This window comes from Nesoenas mayeri (genome assembly GCF_963082525.1).
Source record: "Nesoenas mayeri genome assembly, chromosome: 2".
Taxonomy (NCBI): Eukaryota; Metazoa; Chordata; class Aves; order Columbiformes; family Columbidae; genus Nesoenas; species Nesoenas mayeri.
The window spans coordinates 123,039,454-123,056,758 of record NC_137543.1 but is presented as its reverse complement, the minus strand read 5'-3'; the positions used below and the strand labels follow the sequence as shown (position 1 = coordinate 123,056,758).

General features: G+C 34.9%; 1 protein-coding gene across 2 annotated transcripts in view; it reads right to left on the bottom strand.

Moving 5' to 3' along the window:
* Nucleotides 1-17,305, bottom strand: part of TOP2B (DNA topoisomerase II beta) — a 62,983-nt gene that overhangs the window by 5,745 nt on the left and 39,933 nt on the right. Inside the window, exons 17-33 of one of the 2 annotated variants that reach the window (XM_080339429.1) lie at nt 15,891-15,983; nt 15,680-15,794; nt 13,158-13,279; nt 12,202-12,350; nt 10,708-10,939; nt 9,005-9,139; nt 8,340-8,540; nt 6,532-6,727; nt 6,276-6,367; nt 4,948-5,103; nt 4,725-4,808; nt 3,601-3,798; nt 3,100-3,244; nt 2,266-2,424; nt 1,224-1,431; nt 633-715; nt 216-326 (exon numbers count right to left, since the gene is read on the bottom strand). In XM_080339429.1, coding sequence (XP_080195555.1) covers nt 216-326; nt 633-715; nt 1,224-1,431; nt 2,266-2,424; nt 3,100-3,244; nt 3,601-3,798; nt 4,725-4,808; nt 4,948-5,103; nt 6,276-6,367; nt 6,532-6,727; nt 8,340-8,540; nt 9,005-9,139; nt 10,708-10,939; nt 12,202-12,350; nt 13,158-13,279; nt 15,680-15,794; nt 15,891-15,983 — 2,479 coding nt within the window. The remainder of the gene's footprint in view (nt 1-215; nt 327-632; nt 716-1,223; nt 1,432-2,265; nt 2,425-3,099; nt 3,245-3,600; nt 3,799-4,724; nt 4,809-4,947; nt 5,104-6,275; nt 6,368-6,531; nt 6,728-8,339; nt 8,541-9,004; nt 9,140-10,707; nt 10,940-12,201; nt 12,351-13,157; nt 13,280-15,679; nt 15,795-15,890; nt 15,984-17,305) is intronic. The other variant, XM_080339430.1, reaches the window with a different exon arrangement.

Genomic DNA, 17,305 nt, shown 5'->3' with positions numbered 1-17,305 from the left:
CATACGTGGAAAGTATTAAGTTTTGACACTACAGTAGCCAGTGCAAAGGAAGAAATATCATTAAGGAGGTGGAAGAAGTTCACATCCCACGCTGAATTTCACCAAGTTTAAAATAAATGAATGCAGTGTTCCCACTCTGAAGATGTGAACAGACAGTGCAAAGGTGGAAGAGATGAGATTTAAACAAATGGATTTGCTTACAGGACAATACGTACCCTTTTTAGCAGCTACTGTTTTACTTGGAATTTTCTCTGTTTGTTTTGGGGCAAAAGATGATGAGAAAACAGGAGCAGAATCCTCTTCATCACTGTCCAATTTTGTTGTATCTATGAACACAGAGTAAGATTTGTTCACTGCATATTTTAAATCCCCAATATTAATTACAGTCAAAATTAAACTCAAAAAAGTGCTTCTGATACTACAGGTAGACTATGGATGTACTGTGACTTTCTTATCTATGACACAAGCTTTCTTCCTCCAAGGATCAGAACCTCCTTCCTCTCCCCCCTTTATTAATCTGGATATCTTTCTTCTATAACTACTGTGTGAAGTTTGTATATGCAATATAAACTCCCTAATATATTCCTTAACAGTTGCTATAAGACTAAATAGATCAGTGAAAACGTGCTCACCATCATCTGTCTTCTGAGAGTAAGATGGAAAAGAGAAGATGTTCCCAAAATCTTGATTTTTCTTGTCTTGAGACGTTTTCCTGCTTCCAAACAGGAAAAATAAATTCTATGAGTTGCATTAACTACACACTGAAGTATATAGACATGATAATATCCATATGAGATTAAATTCCCACTTCAGCACTACAAAGCATTTCTAGTATTTTTGCATTTACTTGCAGCAGTCAACCCCCTAAAAATCACCACCCAGTCATGAACTTCAGGCATGTAGAATTGACAGAATTATATTTTTATCAATAGTTCTGTATACCAGACTGGCACAAGATGGAGAAGGGAGAATCTTACAAAATGCAGTTTAACAGATGATATCACTGATAGTGTATGATAATTCAGTAAGTCACATTTGCCTCTGCCTCAGTCGATTGCAAGGCTGAGGTAATCTACGCTTTAATTCCCCTCCCAAAATGTATCATTTTTATTTTACATGTATATGTAGAGTAACAACAGGCTGATGCTTCTCAGTTTTGTTCAGAGACTCCTGCATTCAAAAAAATTACTAGTAAAGAAATGCTGCTGAGTTACAGGACTTACTCTGGAGACGGCTTTGATTTGGCCGGGGAGAAGTCATATTCATCTTTTTCTAAACTGTCTGAGGGAACAAACTCATCCTCTCTGTCATTTGTAACTGGAGAGGCTTTTACTTTGAGCTCATCCAAATCATTATTATTGTTGGCATCATCATCATCATCGGCATCATCTTCTTCTTCTGAGAAGTCGAAAGTATACTTAGGCCTCTCAGCTAAAAAAAAACCAAAACCACATATATACACACTTCAAGATAGATGTTTACGTTAATACATAAATAAAGTTCAAGTCACTAAACAATCCCTGACTGAGAGTATACAAGGCAACAGACTGGAAGAAAATAAACTTGTTTGACCCTGGAAGAATAAAGAGACATAATTTAGAGTGTTACCAAACATCTAACACCACTTGCGGCTTGCTCAGATATCTTCAGCTAATGGCATTATGAAGACATCACTGCGTAAGTACTTTTAAGGAATGAAAATCCTTCACTTAAAGTCAAAGTTTTCTTGAATCAATCATTTGAACATTCTTCCTAGTGCTTGAAAAACTGATCAATAGTTTTCCAGAAGAATCTGTGTGTTTTTCTTAAACTATCAAATATTTCCTTATTCTCCAAACTTTCAGTTTCTGATATTTTTGCCTTTCATAGACTGTTCAGAATATATTTTTGACAATTTTTTACTAGGCATTCAGGATTTTGGGCCTTACTGGGAAGCATAATTGCTTTTTTTTTTTTTTTTTTTTTTTTGTAAAGTTATTATCTTGTCTATTTCTTGTATAATTCACTAGTTTTGTGAATAATTTCTATTCTAGTGCTTAGAATAAGGAGAGAGATTCCTGGACCAACTTACAAAATCTTTCATATCAACTTTTAAGTTCCTGGTCTTGACATTAAGACTTTTTTCACTGACCACACAGCAAAGAAAATGTAATGCAAGGTATCTCCAGGAGGGAAAGTCCTAAAGGAAGGATATGGTCAAAGGAAAATGTAGGTTTATAGTTTAAATGTTCAGTCACTATGCACAATTCACAAAAGCTTGGGTACCTGCAGCTCTCCTAAGTAGAGAGTCTCTTGGAATAATCACAGGCTCATTCTCTTCTAAATCACTTTCAGACTTGGATTCATCATCTGACCATGGGTTTCGTTTCTTCACTTTTTTTGCACCAGGTTTTGTAGATGATGGTGTTCTTCTTACCCTAGTACCTGCCACAAGTTAAAGTGTTTACTACAGTCAGGGTAAAAAATACTTTCATCTCTTCTAATTGTTTATAATGTATATATTTAGCGTAAATTTTCTTTCCTGAGTAAAAATTTAACACAGTGAAATGATTTCGCACAAAACCTGCCCTGTTGCTCCCAAATAAATTTCTTTTACAACTGAAAAATGTAGAAGTCCCCAATTTGAAGTTTTAGCTCCTCTGCAGTCAAACTTCCATTTCTTTAAAAGTTGCTGGGGTTTTCCAGGAAAAGAACAAGCTGTTTCCCATTATTCAGGGAACATAATCAGGAACAGCTATTGGAAAAATCCAGTTATCATGGGAAGCAGAGGATACCCTCTTGGGGGGTAACAATGCGGTCAGTGAATTGCAGGGCAAACTCAGGTCAAGCTGGGCTAATTGGCTCTGGCTCATCATGAGCTGAGCTGCATGTAGACAGCTCAGTCAGAACTGTGCTCAGTTAATCTATTCAGGATGGTTGATTCCTTCAATAAATAGAACCAGATCTCGCCTCAGAAGTATTTGCATAACCACTTTTTCTTTTTTAAAATTTTTTTTGAAACCTCATAATTAAACCTTCTCTTCAGCCTTTAGGTTTTCTTTTAGTTGCTGCCATCCTCCCCTTTATTATATATTTCTCAAAAAATAGTAAGGAAGTTACCAGGCTCCTTCTTCTCTCTTTTAGGTTTAGGGGTTTTAGTTGCTGTGGCTGATGTATTCAGTGAGTCATCTCCACCACCCTCAGCTGGCACACCACCAAATTCTTCATCAAATTCCATTTTTATTGCTATAGAATCAGTTTCACCCTAAAAACACAAAAAGAGTTGGGCAAAATAAATTAAAACTTTATGTTTCAAGATTGAACTGGAACAGTTTTGTAGAAGACAATAAGTGAAAGTTAACTAGTATATTGACATTTATTGAACAGTCTTTCAAGAATTCCAAGGAAGAAATCTCAGTAAAAACACCTGAACTGTAAGTAGACACAAGAGGCTTGCAAATGTAAAAGAAACCCAGTATTAAGTTCTTAGTGCATTAGGTCAGCAGAACAGTATGAATACATAACTAATGATGTCTAGTTGTTCAGATTTATGCCACCAGAGTAAAAAAATACAGTAGTTAAATCACAAATAATCTAACTATAGTAATAGTTTTGATTTACCTTTTTCTTTTTCAGCAATTTCCTGCTGGCATCAGCTTTCATGGCAGACGTAATCTGTGGAACTATTCTTCTGCCAAATGGTGAGGGCATGGTCTCTTCCAGCTGAAGTTTCTTCATCTTGGGTTTACCAACTTTCCCTTTTATTGGTTTGCCAACCATGCCAGCCAAAACATCTTCTCTTTCTTGTGCTTCTACTTTCTAATAAACAAGGGTGGGGGAGGTGAAACAACACATTCATTCTTTTTTAGTGAGGGAAGAGTAGAACATTCATTAAGTGTAGTTAAAAACTACACTTTTATTCAATATTATATATATTCAAATTTTGGACACTGCTAAACTGAAAAATCTTTTGTCAAGTTTCTATTTCTCATGTATGTGCCTGGGTACTGATGTAACTTTTCAGTTTTTCATTGTTTAATATAAGCAACTATTTTCTAGAGTCATTTTTAAGGCACATTTTCCAGCCTTTTAATCAGCCTCTTTTCACAGTAGGGACATATAGTTGAAATACAGATATCTGAACAGAACGCTTCCCTTTGCAGCCATTCCATGAACACACAGAGAAATCAAACAAACATCTTACTTGTGTTATCCTGTGTCACTTCAAAAGATTACATCAACCCCTTTCAGGCAGCACTAAAAGCTGAAGGCTCAGCAAGTTATCCACCAATATGCCTTTACCTTTTCCAAAGGTACTGATGAGGCAAATAAAGAGCCCCTCGTCCAGTATTTATGGTCTACACACTTTGTTCCTACATGTACAGCTTTGCATTTGACAATACTTGGTTGCCTCACAACCAGTTAGATCACATAGTACTGCTATAACTATTACCAGTTATTATCCCCCGTTTTTCATGCCATCTGAAAACAATTTTGCTTTTGGTCATCTTTTTTTTAACATCATTGACTTGGAAAAAACATTCAGTTGTATAGATGCAAGAAACAATCCCTGAGGAACACAACTAGGGACACAAATAACCAATATTGATTTCCCACTTTCCGCTATATTTGGAGGTCTATCTGCTTTTAATTAAAAAAAAAAAAAAAAGTGGTATTTCTATTTTTATTATTTTTTGCTTAAATTTTATTACATATTTTAGGAAGGTATGTAAAATAAAACATACTTCAAGTTCTTCAACGAAGGCTGCTAAATCTTCTTTCCAGAGATCTGAAGATGATTTCCTTTTAAGGTCATTTAGATCTCTCTCCTAAAACATTAAAGTAATACATAGAACGTAAGTTACTAAGTTACAACTAAAGCAAATACTATCAAAACTGAAGATTTGCAATTAGACTCATCAGTAATTATTATATCATTTCAGAGCAAGCCTTCCACGATGTACCAACCTTTGAATCCCTCTGCTTAATTAACTCTTCTACTTTCTCTTTTGTAAGTGACCACAGAGACATGTTTAAGATATAGTTAAAATCGGGGCCAGAAGTTGAACCAGAAGCAGAGGAAGCATCATCATTTGGGTTCTGTGGGTCCTCCTCTTCTGCTGCCTGAAATGAAATATTGACAATTAAAAGTATTAATAATCATAGCTTTGTACGTGAACTGTAACATCGCTCCAGAGGACCATGGTAGAGTAGTAAGATGTGCCCTCATGGATCCAATGACGTGAACCTTTTTCTGCACCTTTCCAAAAGGCCATTTTCATGTGACCTTCTATAGTTGGGTTATTTGATCATTTGATTTAAGAAAACATGTCAGAAGTTGATGCTTAGCCACATGCCTTGTACTATTGGCTACAGATACTGGCACCATCCTAGTTGATTCACAGGGTTGAGACCTCTGCCTTTGGGATATTCATGTATATTGTTTCTGTAGAAATGAGAACAGTCTTTTGAATAAAAACTGCTATCAAAGCCCTGGAGGTACAAACTGTGGTTTGGAAGTGGATCAAAATTTCTCATAATAATAGTTTTGTTATAAAATACAACACACTGCATGGAGTTAAAATACAGTAGTTTAAAAAAAAAACCAGGCAAATAATCAAAACAAATGAGAAATTAAAGCAAATAGTCAAAGTAGTGGCAACGGCAAAGGGATGTCTGACAAAAATTTGAAGCTGCTTTTGAAAGCAGTTTCATCTTCCCATAATAAAGCACGAAATTAAACTTGCACATATCTCTTTAGGAACAATACAAAAATCCTGGGTTTAAAATAAACAGAAATACAGATCGATGACAAATTTCACATAAGGTCAAAAGCCATAGATTTATAATATTCATATTTAATTACAGAAAACTGATGAATAAGTTATATATAAATAACTACATTTTGCAATCATATGACACAAATAATAAGCGGAAAGTCAGTTATATGTGTGAGGTAACTGATGCAGCATTCTGTGTATCAGCCAGTCAGAAATCAATTTTAATTCGGGTACATTTAGAAATTCAGTCCTCTGCATTCTCATTTTCAAATCTGTATTATCTACATTTCTTTTAAGAATTATCCATATACGATACCAATATTATGTTACAATATTTTTATATAAGTTTAATGTATTTTTTAAAATGGAAGCCAATAAGGAATATTGAATAATCTATTTTAAGTCTTATGTGTGTTATAAATTAAGTTAGACCACTAGAAAACAAACATCTGAATAAATTAATATCATTTATAACATTAACAGCATCAAATATGTACAGAGATTTCAGATTCTTACCTTTTCCTGTGCTTCCTTCCAGGCTTTTACTGGATCAGATTCATAACCTCTCTGGACCAACATCTGAATCAAATCTCTTTTTGATCTGTTCTCTACAAGACACACACACATAACCAGGGAGAGAGAAAGAATAATAAAAAAAAAAAGTATGTAATGAAAATAAATGTCTTAAATGAATGTCTATATTGAAATCAGTTCCAGACTTTGCCCCATTGTTTACCAATTCTGACTAATGTTTTAGAGAGCATTTACTCACCGATGGTAATTTTTCCTTGTATCTTCTCTAGAACAAAACGAGCTTGATTGTTAAGTTTGGTAGATTCTGCACCCAACATCCCCACAAGCCATTCCTTGCGTAAACTATAATAATGTAATCGCAAATCAAAGAACTCCTTCAAAATGTCTTGCACAGTTTCATACTTCTTCAAACATCCCATATGATCAAATAGCACCTATAAAATACATAATATACTGCTTGAGAGACTGCATAACTCAGACTTTGTTAACCTTTGTGTACATTTCTATTGCACATATACATGCACCATACAAAAAGTGGTATTTTGAAGACTGTGAACTCAAAGCTCACTATGGAACTACATAGCACCTACTGGGATAGATTTTATTTTTATTCACTAATACATTTCAGATGAGATTTATGATAATACTTTCAAACCAGAAGACACGTATATTGAGAAATATGCCTGAATTCAGTGGAATGACTAATTTAATCAGAATATTAAAGCACTAGTTCAGCAGCATCTAATGATTCACAACTACTTTATGTAACAGTTGAAAAGCTTGTTTAATAATCTTGCAGCTCAGCTGTGAAATCTGCCACTTTTCAGCTGTGAAAACTGCCATCCTTCAGGTTTAAGCACAAACGAAGAAATCATTTTTACATCATAGGTGGAATCAATCCTGCCTGGCTTCTGACATCTCCAGTTTAGACATTTATCAGTGCACCAGTCACCCTAAGCCCCTCTAGAAGGCTAAAATACCTGTTTGGGAGTTGAGTAAACCAGCTCACATAACTTTTGAAGATACTTACACTAGGGCAGACTAATTCCTACACACGCTCAGAAATCAGCCTTTCCTATTTATTTCAGCAGGCAGAAAACACAGGATTAAGCTGTAAAACATCTTGCAATCTGTTACACATTAATTTGAAGATAGATTCTCACAGCAGTTCATATGGTTGTTTAAACCTGTGAGAAACACTGTTACCTTGATTTGGTATATTTGCTTTTCAAGCACAATCTACAAAATGGGTTGAGCAAGGCCTTTTTCCTCTTCCAATTCTATAGTCTTTAGTTTATTTTTAACCTATTTTCATATAACTTTTGATTTATACAATAATAGCAGCAATAGTAATGGTATTTTTGCTTTGTGGTAACAGTGGAAAGTAATTATCTGCCATAAATAAAAACAGAACTCCATTTTTTTCAGTCTTTATGAAGACACGTTGTTTGGAAATATTCTGTCAGAAATTATCTTACAATTCAAATCCCTCTCGTAATAGCCAGACATGTATTTACTCACATTCTTATTCCCATCTTGCTACAAGTAGAATAAACCATATGTGTAATTTACATCACTCTTATGTCTTCAGCAGCTTAAAGGTAGTGTTTTCTATACCTCCTAACCTAAAATGGGATTTATGTTGGTAGAAACATTGGATCATTTAACTCTTGTTAAAAGATTGGAATTTCAAAAATGTAACATCTCAAGTCTAAAAATCAAATCTAGTTATAATATAGCAGAAAGTTACTTGCATTATCTACTTTAGATTAACCTTTTTGGTTACCTCCACAGGAAATTTTCAGTTACAAGAAACTAACCCCTCTGAACCTCTCTCATTCGGTTTGAAAGATTCATTCAGGACTAAAATGGATTTGCTGATCCATATTAACTTAATATTTGTCTTTACCACAATTTTCTACCATTCAAAAAATTTCAAATACACAATCCACTATTCAATACTAAGTACCAAAGTACACTACAAAAACATTTGAGTTTACAACGAGCAACTGTAAGGATTCTGATAGCCAAACATTAAAAAGTTACCATAGAATTACAAGTAAGACTTGTTTGAAGCTTAAAGACTTTGTGCAATCCAGCAGCTTCTGCCTGTGCAAGTTTTTCTTCTGTCATCTTCACAACAAATTTCACAGTCGTATCAGTGTGGTATTCCTTATAGTCAGAAATTAATGCTGGGGTTTTTTCAGTGCCATTCAACATAGGTTCTAGAACCTGTTCTTTGTACACCTATTAGAAATAGGGTAGTGAAAAAAAAAAAGAAGAAACACTTCTTAAAATACCTAATTCCTTAAGTCAACTGAACAATATTAGATTTCAAAGCTTTTTGTGTCACATCTGATACCAGTTATAATTTACAGAACCAGTATAACCTGCAAAATGCAGGCCAAGACTAGCACAAATAAAAGAGGCATCTTATAAGGACAGAAAAGTCAACTCAAAAGAAAAAGGAGATTACTTATTAACTCAACAGGAGAAGCAGGTATTCTTTGTAGTAAAGGACAGTAGATGGCACAAGTAGAAAACCACCTTCTGCAAAGGCACACCACACAATGAAACCATGTTCCCCTTCCATGTACATATAATCATCAGAAATTGTGTTAAAAGTTCATCCAGATGTAGGATTAAAAAATTTAATATGGAAATTTTCATTGTTTTTGGTTTTTATGTAAATATATTTCGCTGTTACTTACCTGGGTCCATGTCCTTACAGGAAGCTCTGTAATTTCTACTGTGTTCCTGTCCACCACAAATATTTCACCACTGACTACATACTGGTTTTGACCAAGTTCCTGAATAGTTCCTTTGAAGTTTTTGTAGTTTGGGAGCTGAAATTGCAAAACCCAGCAAAAGTGGTAATAATCGTCATAATAAAACATCAGAAAAATATTTGTTTCCCATACACCATACAGGTATCCCTTGACATTTCACTAATCCATCAACCATCCTCTCATGCCCGTGAAAATTTTAAGCCATGGGAAAAATACTACAGAAAAAACAGAACACACACATGCAAGTGACAGGAGCAAGTATCTTAACATCTACAGAGTAGATACATGATTAAGAAGAAGCAGCTGAAACCAGTGAGGTGGGGGGGGGGTTGTGTTTTGTTTCTGTGGTTTTGTTTTTGGTTTTTTTTGTGGGTTGGTTGGTTGGTTGGTTGTTTTTTTGTGTTTTTTGTTGTTTTGGTTTGGGGGTTTTGTTTGGTTGGTTTTGGTTTTTTCTTTGTTTTTGTTTTGATTGTTTTGTTTTTAAAGAAAACCGCAAGCACAGATAAGGCATGACAGAAAGCAGATTAACACTCCAGTCTCACAATACCTTTACAGAAGTGGTGCTGCCTCCCCTCACCACTTTTTCATTCTTGTGCTGTTCAGCAAAGATAGTGAACCCATCCAGTTTTAAAAGTAACTAACAGGGTGGGGATTTCTTTTTTAACTGTATTGATTCCCTTTCCAGCTTACCATGCAGCCACAAACACATACCAGCACACAGAAAGGAGCTAGATGGAGGCAGAACTGCCTCTTTCAATCACAAATGAAGCTTCAATTGACTGTGAGAATACACACAAGGCCTAGGAACCCTAAAGGAAGGGCAATGGATTGCATTAATTAAAAAAAAAAAAAAAATCTATTCATTGTTCCCAAGAATTTGCAAAAGGAAATTCACTATTTCATAAAAATCGATACTGCACACTCAGTGAACTGTGATCTAAGTAGAGAAAAAAAGATGTTTCTACTTTTATTACTTGGTAAACACAGCAAAGTATCAATATCCATGAGCTGTACAGTAAAGGTTACATTATCTGTATTTCATCTGTTGGTTACAGATATTCTGGGTTCACCCAGGTATACTTCCTGTCCAAATTTTTTTCAAGTATACACCACTTCTGAGAATTCTTAGAAAATTTGAAATAAAAGAATGGAAGCTAGATGCAGTTCAGACGCTGCTGATTTTCTTGAACAGAGAAAATTATGAGCTATGCTTACAGATATGTAAAAGAGAATACAATTCAGACAAGACAGAGGAGATGTTAAGTCTGGCTGAAGTTAAGCAGTAGTACCTCAAAAAGGAAAAAGTGGTATAACTTTTTACTCTACTGCCATGTCATCAGCACCCTGTAAGACTTGCAACTGTGAAAGCTTACAGTCAGCAGACTGAAGAAAAAGTTCTCTGAAATAATTGGAAAAATACAAATTGCAATGATTTTGCTTCCAGGTGAAATGTCCAGCCTCATCCCAACAGTCAAGTAAAGCTCCTACACAAAATTACTGGGACAATTCAACTCAGACATTCCAACAATCAAGCATTTCTAGAGTGATATGAATTCATTTAGTAAATACAAAATAATGTGTTTTTAGCAAATATGTAAAATACCAGTGTATACTATTATTTTTACCATTGGGTGGGGATCTAAGCCATCCAGCATTCGTCTGACATTGTTTACAATCTCTCTGGTATCGTAGTTTGGAAGTTTGCAAGCCCATCCAGTACCAATTCCTTCAGCTCCATTTACCAATACCATAGGAATGATAGGAATATACCATTCAGGCTCTACACGTTGGTTGTCGTCATAAAGGAATTTAAGCAAGTTGTCATCCACTGATGGAAAAAGCAGCCTTGCTAAAGGGCTTTAAAAAAGAAAAAGAAAACTGTTTAACTCGTGTCCAGTAAGTAAAGTACATAATGCTTTAACAGTCCATGCGTCCAGATATGATCTATTTGTATATTTTTCTCATGTCTTCCTTCCTCTTTCCAATTCTGAAGCTGAGAATACAATGTACATGTCTCCTGAGAAGAGGAAGTTCTTCCCAATGGAAGAGTGTGTTCATAACAGATGATACTTGTTTCCTTCACAGTAACACATGTACATGGTACACTAGCAATTGGTGGCATTTAACATCTATAAAAATGTAATTCTTTGAAGCATTCACACAGTTCAATGTGACAGTAGGTCATCCAGTAATAAAGCAACACAGCATGCAGATAGTTGCAAAACTTGGCTGCTTAATTGTGGGCCTAGCAGTGTCTGAAAATACTACAGAGGCTTTACTGGTGACTACTGTTTGCTCATGTAGACCATTGTCCTTGGTTAATACAATTTCCACCCCTCACGCAAAAAGGATAATGTACAAAACTAGGTTGCTACAGAAATAACATATATGAGGGAGGCATTAAAACCTGATACATTATGTATAAAGCTTACAATTAGAGGAAAATAAGAAATTACAAGGAATTTTAGGAAAAAAGTCAAACTGAAATCAGGAAATAAAAGAACCAACATAACTTATAAAATACTATCATTTATGTTAAGGAACACATTCTAACGCTCTGCATGCCAAATTGAATTTCAAGGTGTTAGCCATGAAAAAACAGAATAATTAAATTAGGTCCTCATTATTAGTAACGTGTGTGTAATTTAGCTTGATATGCAGAAACTCATCCAAAAGCAAAAGAACCCATCACAACTTTCAAGTCTATGGTGAGCTGCAGGACTTATCACCAGGTAGCAATACACTTCTGTTGTGAAACTGAACAGATTTCACACTAAACAGGGAAACTGAAAGCTACTTCTGCAAGAAGTCACAATTTATGATCAGTAACTATAATAATCTGAGTGTTCTACACTTTCAGTCTTCAGCCTTATGATTCCAAGTTTAATTCCTCAAAAGCTACAATTCCCACAGTACTTCTGTGCATAGAAAATCATGCAAAAAAATCCATGAGCAAGAACACACTTATTAAGTGTAAAGCGGAAGTTGAGCTTCTGCCAAAATATTCTAATCCTCCCTCATTCCTCTCACACAGAAAGAAAAAAAAAAGTGTTGTGAAAGGATTCATTTGATAACAAGGCTTTTTAAAAGCATGCATTTCGCTTTACATTTGTGTTTACCTTAACATGGTGAAAATGTAGCGAGGGCTGGCAGCATCCTTTCCACCATGAAGCCTGGTACCAAACTGACCAATAGGTTGTAGCAGATTCACATTGTTACTGCCAACAAAGTTCTGAGCCAAGTTGACAATAGTCATCATTAATGCTTGCTGCAAGAAAATACATATTCATAGTAATAAGTATAAGAGATAGTCTTTCCTAATCAGCCAATAAAATAAATTTTTAATTCCTCAAAATTGTGTGACTAACCTGAATTGAATTTCAAAGAAATTATAAACCTATTACAAGAGCTGCTGGCAAAACATAATGCTTCCTCTTCCACAGCCACACTGCCTTCTTGTTTTAAGTGTATTTACATTCTGTGCTCATGAAAACTCTAAGCTTCCCAATTTTTTCTAAAGCCCTTCTCTGGAGGAACGAAAGGAGCACAAACTGACTGTGCAAACTATTACTCATTGCTTTTAAAAGGAGATAAGAAGGGACGGAGAGAAACTGTTAATATGGCAACTCCTGCTAAAATTTCAGGTAAATAGAAACAAAACATGAGATAGAAACAATCTTAGTTCCAACAAAGATTCTTCTTGTTTTTGAAGAACGGTATATAATCTTCTTACCTTAAAAGATTATATTTCTTGTTTAAGACAAAAAGTGTCCTATTTACATAGTTCCTATCTTCCTGTGATTTGAGAATCTAGAAGTTACCCACATAATTAGCTATCTACCATTTTGCCACAACCCACAAACTATTTGGGATACACACTGAGCATAAAGACTTGGAAAAAACAGAAATATGCTGTCTTGTTAAGTTATATACTGTTTGGTTCATCTTCTTCAAAAGTAAATCTGTGATTAGTAGACTTATAGTCAATAGGTTTGCAATTTCAATACAATAAACATTCACCTAATATTTTATATAGGCTAAAAATCCTCACGACTTTACCATCTTTCATACTCACCTCCCCGTGGTGATAAGCTGACATTTCAGCGACAGAACCAGCCAGCTGAGCAACCTTCACTTCACGTTTATCATTTCTCTTGAAGCAAGTAAATAAAACTTTGCGTTGCCCTGGTTTTAAACCTATTAAGAAGAATATCCCACTTTCAACACATACACAAACTTATGTTTTTACGTAATAAACTTGTTTTGTCTTAATTTCTAATGTATCAAAAGAAGCCTAAACATTAAATTAAAAAAAAATCACATTGCAATATTAACAAAATAACAAATCAGTATTTCATTTCTTTTAAAATAATAGAATATATTTTACCCAGCTGTAAAAGTTACCAGAAAAGTGGAAACAGAACCCTTTCAGCCAACCATAACTATGTAGCATAGAATCCATCATTCTCATAAATACCAACTTTATCCTCAGATAAAGGTTGTTTCTTTCCAGCCTCCTCAGTAAAATCTTTTTCCCAAGAATATCAAAACAAATTCAGCAGTGACAACTGTAACTGTAGCTTACATATATATTAAAGCACTCTGAAATTTTATTTTTTGTGTGAAATTCTCAAATACTCCTTAAAATTCAACAAAAATAGATGTTATTTTTCTCTCTTTTAGATCTATTAAAGAAAGAAGCCAGTCTCTTTGATCTGCTGATTTATTTTTATTGTTTAGATACACTTTAAATACAACATCTGTTGTAACATCATTTTTTCTGCATGCCCTCTAGACCTGATAACCAGTGCTTATGGTCTACTCAGCGCTTTAATTCACAAAAATTTCTGAAATGCACTAAAATATTGCTACCTGTTACTATTGCTAATCTGGTTCAAATAGAAGAGAAGGAAACTGATAAAAAGACACTGACTCCGATCTCCTAATTCACTGAAATACATAACATCCAATTTTATTTACAATGGGTCTGCATCATGTTTTCCTACCAAAAATCTATTGAATGTAGCAGACTTAGAGGATTTCCTTTACACAGGAGAATCAACAAGGGGTAGAAGTGGTAAATAGTAACTATGAAGAGATAGCAAATATGTTCCTTCCTCTTCATTTTTTCTGAGATTTGCTACCAGACTAGCCTGTTATATATCACCCTATGATACTGAAGAAAAAAACCCAACATTGCTAGAGTACCATACCTGCTAAACAGTTCACATATTCATACCCAGAATGCAGAACTGCAGTCAAAGTTGGCAGAAACACTAATAGCAATTATACATATATCATTTGTAAACTATTACATGTATAAAACTGTACATACTAGACGTGTATAATGTATATTACATATTAGAGTGTTATATATAATATCTGTATCACTGATAGCAACTACATATACGTATAATATTATACATACATACATTCCATTTTATACACACATAAAATATATATAAATAAATATGTTCCCTACTCATTTTCTTACACTTCTGTAAATACAGTCTTAGAGGACTTCAAATGAACAGTTATCTACTGTGAGTTCACTCTTTATTTTAAGTTTCAGTAAAACCATTCTGCTGTTTCTGAGAAAGCAGTCAGGGTAGAGTACGTTATAAGGAACAATGACCCTTTGAAACATGCAGCTCTATGGAAAATCTTGCTCCAGAGCAGTAAGCTTTGAAATGCTTGCATAGAGACTGCCAGTCAATTCAAGTACCCAACTATGCAAGGAACTAAGTCTGGAGAAGGTGAAACAGAGGCTGACATTATTTGATTCCCTAGAGATGTATCTGCATGCCTAACCCAGCCTCATTCTGCAGCAGAGCTGAAGATCCATCCAACCAGGAAGCTACTACCTCTATCCACCTGTGAACTATCACACTTTCTCATCTAAAATGCAAAAAGCTCTTGCTGCACGAATATTTTGACAGGAGCCTGTAGTGTCAAGATGGCTGACCACCTCCACCACAAAAAATGTACTGGAAAGTGGAGATAAATGTGGGGTTTTTTTATCTGTGTGAAATATCAAGGCCTTTTTTTCTGTATCTTAGTAAGCATATGCATACTGTCAATAATATAGGCAGAAATTCCTGCTCATGCTGTCTGCAGATAGTTTTACAAATGAACCTGTAGTGTAGCAAGCTGCTTCTCTAATGCTCACGCTATTGCAAAGGAACTTAGCAAACCTGATTGACAGAACCCTAGCAAGATTACAGGAAAAGTCAGTAACCACTAAAACACTGCCTGTGGCATAAGACTGAAGGGAAAAAACATTTGCATATTCATCTGCACTCACCTGCCGACTTGAATTTTAATTATTATAAGCACTTAAAAGACTTGTTTTCTCTGACAGTTTGATTAGAAACAAAGCACTTGCATGGTCTAGGGAACAGGTCTGGTTAAGTAAAAAGGCTGCACAGGAACAGCTCAGACTTCTTCACAGAAGAAATACGGCAATTCCTTAGCATATGAATGATAACAAACAAAAATATAAAAGTTCTTATTTCTCTACTTGAACGCATTGATTTGCAATACAAAGCACAGGCTTAAAACAACAATAAAGAGGAATGTTCCAACAAATCAGCTTACCATCAACAAGGGAAGGAATAGATCTCTCATTGTCTGAATTTGAGAAAAGGATCAACTCCTTGTTAATGAAGTCATTGTAAGTCAAATGTTTTGTGGCTGTACCATATAAAAATTGCTGGAAAAAAAACCATATACATTATTCGTTCAATACAAAACCTACATTACATTGAAAGCTCACCCACCAGATTTATTACCATTATTTAGGACTTACCTCAGGAAGGCCATGTAGCCGACGCTGTCGCCTATCCTCCATGAAGTTTGTTAACCATTCTTTTCGGTCATCAATCTTCTTCTTACTGAAGGCCTGAAAAAATTCCAAGTACGCTAAATTATCAGCCTATACATGTTTCTGTAAATGTATTTTACTTTAGCCAAAATTTTAAGTGTACTGCACTATCTAATGAAGTATTCAGTAATACTTATTTGGACAAGATAATCCATATAACTAATGTTTACATTTAAGCAGCAGTACAAGCATATGACCTTTTGGACATGGTTACACAAGGTTTTTCAAACTGACAGATCTCTCACTGATAGTAATTTAGGTTTATATTATTTTCCTGAAATCTGTACATATTCAGACAAATCTTAACATTCTTATTCCTCGCTTCACATCAGAGTTGTCCTTTGATACACAAATTGAAAGGTGTTGGGATCTTTCCCCAAATAATTTTAATGTTGGGTTCATCATTTAGACTGAATTATAACCAGCTGTCATCAAGAAAATTAACTCAAGGTATTAGAAAAAATGCCCCACTCTTCTTGTCCTCTCCATGCCCTCTTTGCTCTGTCAGCCACAGAATGTCAGTAATTTGTAGCTGTTCTTGAGTGGCTGGCTCTGGTCCTCTTAAATGACAACTTGACAAAATTGACACTTCATGAAAAGACTAAGCCGGAATTTAGGTCTGCTGACTGAGCGCCTTCGTCTTCATGATGATAAGGCATCACTTTAAAGCAACAACTTATCACTGCAAGAGACACAGGAATGTTCTCAAAGACTGTCCTGTTACAGAAACAGAGTTCTCCTCCAGTGAGTTTCTTCTCCAGAAAACTGAGAAGAATACATAAAATCTGAATCTGTGGTTTAAACAGAATTTCAGCTACTTTGGTAAAATTTTGTGAGTTATTGAAGTATTACCTCTTTTTTCCTCAAGGAACAGCATATACAGACTCCATCATGTACCAGTTTCAACCATTCCCCTGCATAAAATATAGCCAGCAGCACTATCTTTTTTAAAGGACTCTACCTGGAGCATTCCAAGAGAGCTCAGTGAGTAGTTCCACTTCCTTGGAGACCATGGTATTACATAATAAACAGTAAACCTTAGTAACTTACTCTCTGAGAAAGGGACTAAATGATATCAACCTCTTTGCATTGGATTGACTTCCTTTGTGAACAAAGCTTGACAATTCACAAAGTCAGACATCTGAATGCTTAAGATTAGGCTTTTGTAAAAACATAACTGAATTCTTACAATGTTCTTCTGGGTCCCTGCAGTATAACTATAGTTTTTCTAGACCACTGAACTGACAAATGACCAAGAGCTGAATCAGCACAAAAATTATTTTAATAGACCCAAATCAGAATTAATAGAACAAAAAAATTAATTAAAATTATTCTTGAAT